The sequence below is a fragment of the Vidua chalybeata genome, chromosome 1, assembly GCF_026979565.1.
Source record: "Vidua chalybeata isolate OUT-0048 chromosome 1, bVidCha1 merged haplotype, whole genome shotgun sequence".
NCBI lineage: Eukaryota > Metazoa > Chordata > Aves > Passeriformes > Viduidae > Vidua > Vidua chalybeata.
The window spans coordinates 123,812,054-123,824,004 of NC_071530.1; the positions used below are offsets into that span (position 1 = coordinate 123,812,054).

General features: G+C 34.8%; 1 protein-coding gene across 2 annotated transcripts in view; it reads left to right on the top strand.

The window, feature by feature from the left end:
* Positions 1-9,395, top strand: part of ZC2HC1A (zinc finger C2HC-type containing 1A) — a 36,391-nt gene extending 26,996 nt beyond the window's left edge. The window contains exons 8-10 of one of the 2 annotated variants that reach the window (XM_053958887.1): positions 3,135-3,242; positions 3,908-4,062; positions 6,067-9,395. In XM_053958887.1, the coding sequence (XP_053814862.1) occupies positions 3,135-3,242; positions 3,908-4,062; positions 6,067-6,185 (382 nt within the window). In that variant the 3' untranslated portion in view covers positions 6,186-9,395. Of the gene's footprint in view, positions 1-3,134; positions 3,243-3,907 lie in introns of both variants that reach the window. The other variant, XM_053958895.1, reaches the window with a different exon arrangement.
* Positions 9,396-11,951: the final 2,556 nt, after the last annotated feature.

The following is an 11,951-nucleotide window of genomic DNA, read 5'->3' on the forward strand; positions in this document are numbered from 1 at the left end:
GGAAGGCATGTATCTCTAGAGATCAGATTGCTACTTAAGGATGCAACTTCAAGATTTGTCACTAAACATACATGAAACCTGATGCTAATTGTGTGTCTAGATTTAGGCCAAATAAAATTGTAGATGGCGGCAGCCTATTCCTTGTGTGCATTTACTCATCAAAAATGTCTGAAATCACAGAATAGTTGGAAGGGAAGGTTTCTGGTCTGAAAACATATTTGAGGTTTCTTCTATATTTTTAGAAAACTAGTTGTGGAAAAAGACTGTGGAAATATGCAGAAAGCTGTTTCTAAATATCTTGAAGTGAAGATGTCTTGTTCAAGCTTTAATGAGTCATGTTTTTTCTGTTCATGAGACTTTGCCTCCTTTATACGGGATGGACTGTACACTTGGAATGTGGCTTTTAAGTATTTCAATTTTCTCCCCTCCCCAGCTCAGTCTGAATGGCCTGAATGCTGAATTAAGACACTGATTTCTCTGAAATTTCTTTAGTATGTGCCTAGTACAAAAGCACCACATGAATTTTCAGAGTACTTAGTGAGAGATGGGTGTATGATACAGTTGAGATACTGGGAAGAATGGTGGACTTCATATCAGTTTATTTCAAATATCCAGGACTCCTAACATGATGTTCAAAACTGATTCAAAGTACACTCTGAAGAGACTTCAATGTAAGAAATTAATGCTGGTAGTTTTGAAAAAGTAGTATATTGGTCCCAAGGTGAAAATGCAGAGAAAACCAAGTCAGTAATAATTTTGAATTTTTGTTTTTTAATTACTTAGAACTGTCTAAACAGGAATTGAGACACAATTCTGTTCTTAGCTTCATTGCCTGATCGTCCCTGATCCATGATGATCCTGTAATGTTTCTGTGTTTGCAGCTGATTTTTTGTTTATATGCTTTTCTGTCTTCCTTAACAGTATGTTCTTCCTACTATAGAGCTCAAATGAGTTTTACTGAATTATAAGCAAAGGTCTCTCTTCATTGTATAATGAGATGGGGAAAATAGCACAAGATGAGTATTTAGCATCTGTACATCATAGCAGTGTAATTTAGGTTACATTTAGAAATTTTATTCTAGAATTCTGTAACTTCTGAAAGGCTGACATAACTTCTAGTAAGTTTTAATTCTGATATAACTGATGTAGTGCTTTTTAGTCTGCGCAGTATTTTTTTTTCAATTAAGTCCATCTTTAGAATCTCCTTGCAAAATAAGGGGGCAGACAGGAAAACTAATGGAGAAGGTTAGTGTTCTACCCAGTGATCTATAATCTTTGATCATTCCACTCTACCTGTTGCAAGTAGAAGCCATTCTTGTTAAAACTTGAATGCTTTAATTAGATATAATTTCAGTTTAAATATTCTTGCATTTAGTTGCTGATTTCCACCTTTGTGCTTAAATATTTCATCATTTCTCCACTGGTTGAAGTGATAGAAGGAGCTGAAAAGCCATCTTTATTCCATGTGCATGACATGAAGGGAGAAATGTTTTATGCAGCATGTCTATGTAATTCAGGAGTTATTACATGTTCCTCAGTTGTGTCAGTGTTGCATTTGAAGTTACTGGAGTTGAATGCATTTCCTTATATGTGGCTTGAAAACCAAACCAAGACCAGTCAGTTTATAATTCTTAAAGGAGCAGTTAGGTCTGGGGGGACCGAATGGTCTCTTGGTGACTAGTTTTTTTTAATGGAGTCTTGTTTTAATTTTTTTTTTAATGTCCTTGAGTGAATCCCAGCTTAAATTATATTTATGCATTAGTGTTCAAGAATGAGAACAGAAAAACATGGTCATGTACAAGATATCATAGTCTGAAAATTTGCCAAAGAAGAAGAAATCCCAGTGAATGGTAATTCTTTTGAGCAATGATGAAAACTTCTGTCCTTGATCACTAATGATAAAACAATGCTGTGGTAGCACATTTTTATTTTTCTTAAGATTTTTTTATAGAGGTGTACAGAGAGAAAGAAAGAGAAAACAATTTTTATTTTTATTCTTTGTTTTTCTCATGTAGAATGTGTTTAGAGAATTGTTTACTTGGGGTGATTACTTGATTAGATTTTAGTGAAGATTGTTTAGGCTTGATGGCTAATTAAATTTACTTGTCTCTAGACTCTCAAGAACAGAGTTACAAGTTATGAGTAGTTTGATATAGTAGAGAAAGTAGTATGTAGTTTTAATATCTTTTATATTATATATTAATGTATTATAACATAGTTATAATAAAGAAATTATTTAGTTTTTTAAACTAATGTTAGATATCATCATTTCTTCCCATTAAATTCACCTACATTTTACAATACAATGCCCCTTACAATTTATTTTTTTTAGTGCTCCTCAGATTTTTTCAGGGTATTCTGATGTTTCAGGGTATTCTGATGTACTCATCAAAGCCAGCAGCAAGATGTTCTCAATGTTTGAGATGTGCTGATCATTGTATACTGACTTCTCATAATACTCATGAGTCCTGAGGGGAGCAGTTTCCATATCTGTGTGGTCCTACTATTGACCCGAACTTCAGGAACACTGTGACAGTTTAAAAAAAATTGAGGCCCTAATGCCCACCTGGATGCACTTTCTTTCTTCTTCTTCTATTTATATTCATAAATATAATTGTGTTTTGAAGAAAAAGGATTTACAGCATTATCTAAGAAGAAAAAAAGTCTTGTTCACTTACTTCATATTGGTCACAAAGTATTGAAAATATGGTGTCCTTTCTACAGATCTTAAACTATTAAAACCTGTAGTCATCTGCTCTCTATTTTCCTAAAAGACCTGCCAGTCCTAAAAAGTAACTTAGAATTTGTCAAAGTAGACATTAAAATGTACTGAGCAACCAATAATGCAGGACCTACCTGGTAGGAAGTGAGACACATGAAGGAAGGGACTTGCTGTTTCATGTAACTTGTCATTGTAAGGTTCAAGTCATAACAGTTCAAACCATGCAAGTTCATGCTAAAGCTCCTCTGTCTGCTATTGGTAGGAAATTAATTATTTTTCATACAGTTAACTAATGTGTAGATTGATGCACTTTTATATGTGTGTTTATATATACATATATATTTGAAAATGCATATTTTTGTATTTATTTCTCTCTGAGTGTATAAATCATCAGATATTTCTTCTATTTTAGAGGTGCAACAAAAACCCGGACGTCAACCCCTCCTAGTGTGGCAAGAGCCATGAGCACTGGTGCTTTGACAAACAGAAGAAAAACTAGCAATTCAGACATTTCCTTAAGGTAGCTTTTAACTTTGTGGATTTTGTCATTAATACAGCCTTTATTAAAGGGGATTACTTACTACAAGAGAAGTTGGGGAATGTATTATTCTCTGCAGTTAATAGATAATCAGTATTATTTGGCTTGTATAAAGTGCTCAGTATATTTTGCATGTTTATCATCTGACAGCACACCTTTGTCATCAGCTATCTCAGATGTGCACAGAAGACCCTGTTGGAAATATCCAAAACTGCTTGGGAGCTGTTGAAAAAATAACCAAATATTATTTCAGTAGAAGCTGAAATAAATCTGCATGCTAAGCACAAAAATTGACTTGTCCTTTTAAAGGGTAGGATGAAAATTGTATTGCTAGTTTAGCCTTCCTTTTTTTGACAAGCTAAGTTTTAACTTTTCAAACACTCCAGTTAATGTATGTAGTCAGTGAAATATTTGATCCTGCTCTTCGAACTCTGATGTTTTTTGTTTTCTTGCAGGGAAGGTGGGTATCTGGAGATAACGTATGGGAGCCTGGGTAGCATTGTATATAAAATATACCGCTGTAAATAGGAAGTGAAGGAATGAAAATGACAGTAACAATAACTGTATTCATTGTAAGGATTAGACTAATTTTACATTGTTATACTGAACTGACTTACAGAGAATGTTCTTCATCTGTGAATTTCCAGGTCTGATGGGAAAACTGGGTATGACAATGGAGACTGCTCATCCTCAGTGAATGGAGGAAGTGCAAAAAGCAGTGAAGGAATTTCACCTGTACAATTATCCAAGTTCTGCCATGAATGTGGAACAAAGTATCCAGTGGAATGGGCAAAGTTCTGCTGTGAGTGTGGAATTCGAAGAATGGTTGTGTGAACACATTCTTTAAAGCAGAAAGAAAACAAGAAATTGGATCATCTGCTATGTACTGTTGCATGGAAAGCTTGAGTACTCTATCCAGTTAGACTTCATGCTGCAAAAGTCAAAACATCACTTTGTAATTTTCTGAGTGCAATCTTCTGGTTACACAGTTATTTATAAACAATGATATATACTGTATATAAAAATAGCAGCTACCTAAAACTGTACCATTCAAGGAAATACTCTTTACTCTTTGTTGAAAATATTTAAAATTAAGGTAAAAATGTATTAACTAACCTAGGTAGCAGAAGAGGTTCAATGTTATTTTTCTTTGTAAATCCTACTAGGCAAAGGATTTTTAAAATCTCTTCTGTAGGGTAATACTTACCTATAGGGAACTAGCCATGAACAACTTGGGCTTCAAAAGTTTCTCTGTGGAGGCATTTCTTTCATCTATGGCAGTAACTTAGATGCTTTGTTCTAAGTGAAAACAACGTGAGGAACGCCTTATAAATTCCTAGATAAAGGTGTAAAAAGTTCAGATCTTTAAACTCTTTAACAGTAATATGATAATTGGACGTTCCAGTTGCTTCCTAGGATTTTTTAAAGAATCAAAGTGGAAAGACTATCTGAGAATTCTCTTTGCATCTAAGAAGAAAGGCAAGATTTTCTTTTTGTGGCTTTCCATGTTCTGTTTTTCAGTAAAAACATGTTAATATTTTTATGTATTTATAAGGAAAAATATGGTATTAATTTTATTATTATTCATTTTATTAAGTTCATTTTGTTTCAAAATACTTGTTTTTCTTCTCCTGTGCTCCACCATGACTAGCATATCTAAAGGTGTTGTGCTTTGTCCTGTTTCCAAAGGTCCTGCTTATTTTTTTCTTTTCCCTCATTTCCTCAAGCAAAGTCAAAGTCTGTGCTTATCCTACCTAAATGTTGAACTCTTATTTTGAAAACAGCCTTCTTGATGTATCCAATACCAAAAAAAATAGTTCTATAAAAATGAATGCTATCAGAGCAGTAGATCTTGATGTAAGTAGTGAGTCTTTTTTATTCTGATTCCTGTGTAAATAGCACAGCTTACACATATGAATGCATAGAGGAGTAACTGTGCTTCACTGCTATGCATGTCAATACCTGACTTTTTTTTTTTTTTTTTCAATTTTGTGTATTGCTGATCTCAAAACAGTAGTTTCCTCAAGATCGTAATCGACTTTACATTAATCCATTGGGAAGAAGGGAGAGACTCAAAGTTGTTGGGTTTTTTACTAATTACACAGTAAATTAGTAAATTACGCATTTACTAATAAAACCATTCACAAGCCAAATCACTTAACTTGTATCTTAATGTTGTAATTTATTTTGTGAGTTTTTGCTTTGAAGTACTTGCACCATCTTCATTATGTGTGACAGAACAATCTGAAATAACTTAACTGTGCCTTTCCCACAGTCAATACATTTTTTTTCAGAAACTGGTACTTTCAGCTCACAAACATGATTACTCTCAATTCATTTAATTTCTTTACAACTAAAATATAATGTAATGTTCCATGGTAGTATTATGGTTGTTGCTTACATTCTCAAAAATTGTGATTATTAATGGGGCCAATTTAGAAGAAAGCATGATTGAAGAGAAGCATCTTCAAAGCAGATACCAGTCTAAGGGTGAGTGATTTAAGAAACTTGATGTAGTTATGTTGCAGGCCCCAAGCTATTGATGTTTTCAAATTAGTTCAGTGAATGTCTTGCACTTTTTATACATTTTTTTTTTCTTTTTAGAAATTGTCCTTCATTCAGTGTAGTCTTTTCACAATTTGCATAAACTGGCTACTGAGCATTATAGGATGGACAACTGATAATGATACTTAGAGCTGACAAATCCTAGCTAGTTTATTTTCTAGATGTTTAGATTCTAGGATCCATGTTATGGCACATTCATGTCTGTATTTGGAAAAACTGGAAATCTGCATTCTTTCCATAGATAAGCCTGCTTTGGAGAACTTGCCCTGGACTTGGGCCATGGAGGTCTGCAGACTGACGTATTGTGAGCTGAGAGTCCAACAGCAAAGATACCAGTCCAGAATAGATTTGATTAGATAGTAAATCTACTCTTACCTGATGAATTTGAAGTTGTTTCTGCTGGAAAATGCATTTTCCATTTATTAAAAATGCTTTCTACAAAGGCAGTAGTATTTAGTATGGTACTAAACACCTTTCAGATTTTCCAGGATTATTGTAACTGTAGGAAAAAACATATTGACTCTTTCTCCTTTGAACTGTAGGTGGCAGATGGCCTAATTCCAAATCAGTACTCATACAGTTACTGTATTTTCTGCTTTGTGAGCTGCTTGTGAGATTCTTTGCTTTCAGTGCAGCATTTAGTAAATTACTTGAGCAACACATAATTTGATTCTTTTACACTTATGTGATTTATCATGAGGGTTAGATAGAGAATTAACCTGAATGCAAAAAAAGGTTTTTAAAACTGATCTTTTAATTTGGCCCTACAAAGAAGGTCTATGAAACATAATTGACTATTGATAATAACACTGGATAATGTGTATGTGTTGTAATCCACAGTAAATATAAGCAGACAATTAAATTCTTTTTGACTGTGTAGTTTGGTGCTGTATGGTAAGACTTATGAGGCCCAATATGTTTTGTGTTTATCAACTGAATAATATTTTGTGAATATTAACTGTGTTTATCAACTGGTTTTGTTACTGAATGACATAGGTTTCTGAAGTCTGTGATGTTACAGACCCTAACCTGTATTACTGAAGGTATAAGCACAGATCACTGTAATTCCATCTCAGTGGATGTTTGTACAAAACAATGGATTTGTTTTCATAACGTCCTCAAAGAACTGAACATGGGAAACAAATTTGTTAATATTTAAAGAAAAAAAACCAAATTTGTTATATTTAAAGAAAAAAAAAAACTTTCAGAGAGTTGGACTGAATTTTCAATCTTTAGTGTATTACATGTGTCAAGAAGTTCCCAGATTTAATTTATTGGTGATCTACATCCAAACCCTCTTGCTGTAGTCTTCTCCGCACCCTTATGCCTTGGTTTTCATGGGAGAAAAAAACATGAACTATGCACTGTCTGTTTATACTGAAATTTAGTGATGCAATCGTTGTGATGATTCCTATACCAATGTCTAACTCTATGACAGATTTACTGTCTGCCATTTTATCTTCCTAATGTTCTTACTAAGGTTCTTCCATTCATTAAATAAGTGGGGGGGGGGGGGCGACAGTGAAAGGTCAACAGTAAAATTCCATTTAAAGTAACAGGAAGAGACTGGTTTTGATGTTTGGTCTGAGGGAGTTTGTATTCCCATTCTACTTTTATGATTTTCTCTTATACAAAGGACCTCTCTGTGCCAGGAAGTAGTGCAAGGTCATTGGAACTATGCTGATAGAAGTGCAATGGAGTTATGAAAAAGGCTAGCTTCAATAGTAAAGACAGCATAAAGCTTAATCTCTATATAATGTACTTTACACAGGTGTATATTTATGCATGATGTCCACACCCTAGGTAGTTTCAGAACTGGAATCTCCAAATATACAGCAATTAAAGTATGTGTTTATATGAATAATTAGTCTTACACACCACTGCAAGGAGGTGGGCACAGGGAGATGCTTCACCCCCATTTCAGGTTGTAACTATGAAATGAACATATAGGCAGAATTTTTCAAATTTGCCAAAGAGACTCGAAGAGCCCTTGAACTCCCTGGAAGGAGGGAGAAAACTCCACCTGAGGGTTCCCTGGCTGGGAAGGCGTCAGGCAGGGGGAGCTCTCCACGGTGCTCCGGCACTGAGCCGCTCCAGTGCAGCCACGCATCCTGTGCCTTCACAGGATGGGAACTCCAGATTGTATTGCAGCACCTGACCCAGTCTTTATGCATCATGGAAGTGTTCTGTTATCTGCAAGGGACTAGCTTCTAATTCACCATCACAGCTGAGAGCTGGTGCCTGAAATGCAGGGAGAGCGTTTTCGTGATGCCTGCTTAACCGAGTCAGTGGAAGGAGATATGACTGCAGTACTTTAAATAAACAAGATAGGTGCACACTGATGTAGACTATGTAAATAGTCTGCATATAAAATTGAATGGTATTGTCTATGTATTACAAAGGTCACAAGAAGTGCTAGTTTCCATCACATAGACTGTATAACTGCAAAGAACAAACCTGTTGTGAGTGTTTTTAATCTTGGCTGAAAAAATTCTTTAGTAAGAGCACTTTTTTCTATTTTATTTCTATCCAGTTTGACTAAGCTATGAATAGTTATATGGGTTGTATGAGAAGGTAGAATTTTCATCTTTAGTAAAATTTGTTTTAGTGACTCTGGTGAAAATAGTTTAATTGCCTTTCAAGTACAGCTTATTCCAGCTTGTGATTGTTTTGTTGCTGGTTGGTTTGGTTGGTTTTTTTCCATCTTGCCAAGTAAGGTTTGAGTGACCTAATTGTGTTGTTTGAAGAAGTGTTAGGTAAAAGACTTCATTAGCTGAATTCAGTAGTTACTTGGTTGATATTTTTGTTCCAGTATTCACAGTATAAGAGATTACTCTTGCATACTAGTTCATTTTTTGGTTTGTTTTTGGTTTGGTTTTTTGGTGTTACATCAGTCCAGAATAATATACATTTCTGGAGGATCCTGTTTAGCCCCATTCTACATCATCTTGCCAGAAAACAGGTTCTTCACATTTTCTCTTAATAAGTGTTCGTTCTTTGCAAAAGTAATTGATAGGGAAATTATATTTCCCCAATTAGAACATTTGAGTCAGCAAATCAAATACTCAGTTTAATGTGGCTGAATACTGAACCCGCGTTCTAAACAGAAGTGCATGGTTTACCATAGTTCTATATTTCAGTTTGGCTTTCTGGCAGAACCATGGATTTGGGTGGGATCTATAAAGTGCTGAGTACACTACAACTGTTACAAAACCTACTTTATGTGATTGCTCTAACTCTTGGTGTTCATCCTTCATATGACACTTAATATGTTTCTCTTCATAAGTTTATTTATTAATGTTCTGTGTTTTTAAATGGTGTGTTCATTTGTGGAGGTGATTAATTTCTTCAGCATTGCATTTATTATGTTTGCCTTGCCCCTCATTACATGGAATATTTGTTTGTGACCATCCAGTGAGGGTTTTTTTTTTTGCCAGAATTCCTTGGTTTGTTTGCCTCTTATTTCATATATTATGTTTATTTTAAAGTGTCAGTTCTGTTTTAATTAATAAATGTAAATCACCACCTAATGCTAATTTGCCACTTGTTAACAATAAAGCAAATATGTCAATAAAACTTCTTGTGATGCGTAATTTTTTGTAGTCAAATGTAAAGTTATAAAATATGTATATATATTATATATAATATATATATTATATATTTGTAGTCAAATATAAAATTATAACATAGCATACAGGTAAGTAATATAATTTCAGTCTTACTAATATTGTGATGTCTGATCTCAGGTACACAAAGAATAAGGTTTTTTAATTGAGTGAGATGATATTTGGATTCCTAAGTCACCTTTAAAAACATACCAGATATTTAAATCAGTGTGATCTGCTTATATAAAGTTAACCCTGTATCTCCTCTATTTCCCCAGCTATACTGAGAATTTAGTTTATGTAGAGACCATCACTGTGACATCTATAGTATTTCTTGGGGTTTTTTTCTTAATAATAAAACTGTAAAGGGTAGTAAACTTAAGCTTGATCTGGGTTTGTTCTCCTTCATGATATTAGAGCACTGTTTTGTTGATGAAATTATTAAGAAAAAAATTGTTTATATTTTTCTTCAGAAGTTCATTTATGTGAGCAGAAATTACAATAAGGGTTTAGATTGCTGATTTTTTTTTTTCTATATATAAATGGAGATCAATGTCTCTTTTCATTCCTTTTTTTTTAGGGGAAACTTCCTTCTACTGAGCTCTTTAGTTTCTTTAGTTTACTTGGAGAGATATAGATTTGAAAGGTAGACTATTGAGTGGAAAAGAAATTGACTGAATGGATACAGCCAGAAAGTTGTGGTCAGTGTATCTATGTCCAGGTGGAGGCTGGTATCAAGTGCTGTCCATCAGGACTCTTGTTTTGGGAGTCTTGGTGCTCTTTTAGCATCTTTGTCAATGACACAGTGAGATCGAGTGCAGCCTGGGCAAGTTGAACGACAGGATGCCATCCAAAGGGACTGGACTGCCACGACTTCTCAGATATCATAGATGGTGACTTAGACACTTCCTCTGCCAGTTCCCTCAGAACCTGCAGATGTATTACATCAGGTCCCATGGACTTGTGCACCTTCAGATTCTTTAGATGGTCTCAAATCTGAACCTCTTGCAACAACATTGTGAAAATCCTTTTAATTTAAATACTTTTTTTTTTTATCCTTGACACCTTCCCATAAATTCCGTGTACTTCTAAATCATGGTTTTGACCTACTCATATTACTTCTTTCCTGTGGCTGAATAAATATATAAATGCAGAAGTGAAAGTGACTGAGAGGTAGGCATGATGGTGATAATACCATGCACAGTTTTCATCCCTTTGCCATTCCTGAAAAGCACTTTAGTGCCACATTTGTAAGTTCAGGAAACCTGAGGAAGTTCTCAAACGGAAGGAACAAACCAAAGAGCACAAGGCACTGCATTTAGCAGTTAGTGTTTGCATGTAAGTGGTGACTCGGGAAATTTGGCAACAAGAATCAGGCAGGTTATTTATTAAAAGAAGTAATCAGAAGAAATCCACAATTTCATAATCACTTTATTTAAATTTCTGCTCTGGATCTACCCTTGGTCTTTCGCCCAGGGTAGTCCTGGAATTGCTTTATTTCTCTCAGGACTTAAGTTGTGGACTGCTGCTTAAGTAACTTAAACTGACTGACCTTTCAATTTTTGTAGTAGCTAATAACTGCATCTGTGTATTTTTGCTTTCATTTACACTGCCCTTTGCTTGCCAAGTGGTTATTAGGAAATAAGCGCTGGCTTTCAACTGTTCTTGAATTTCCAAACAATATCAAAACAACTGTTCTTCAGTCTCAGAGACCAAGTAAATCTGCAGTCTCCTGGGTCATCTTTCAGAAGAAAGGATTTCCAGCGAAGTCCTTACAATTGTGGTCACATTCTCTTCATCTGCAGTATGATACTGGGAATTGTTTCTTTCCCTGTTCCATAAAAGACTTATGGGTTGGGGTTGGTTTCAGTTTTTTAAAGTGTTTGGAGTTAAAGTTGTGATCTACATTAAGAGCTAAAGAGAATATGTGAAAGTCTCAATCACAGTTTACAAAGTTACCACTCCTGCCTCCTCGTCACCATAAATACATAGGGGATTGGAGAGTTTGTATTTCAGGAAAGCATGACGTGCTTTGCTCTTAACCTCTTCCCTCTTAGACTCAGTGCAGCAATCTTATTCCAGTCAAATACATAAAATTACTGCTGTTTACAATCATGAGAAAACAGTGCTTTGAAGCACATCCTACTGCTTTTTCAGGTGTTTGTTCTGAATACCAATATTTTTACAGAGTAGTTTTATGGAAACTTTCTTTTCACGCAGATATAACAATTTATGTTAGTTTACTTTGAACCAGGAAACAACTGGCTGACTTAACTAAAGCTCTCCTGAAGTATTTAGTCCAAGGCAGATGGCTGGTATGGAAGTGTTTACCTAAAATGGCCAGGTTACAAGCAGCTAAGAAATGGGTATTTTAAGACAGGAATTCCCCAGCTGGGCTTCAAATGACTATCTGAAAAAAACCTAAAAAAGGAGTCATGGTAGTCAAAAAGTGAACAGCCCAATTTCATAGAAGACAAATATTTTATTACCAAAGGAGTTATATCAAAGTAAGAAACTGCAA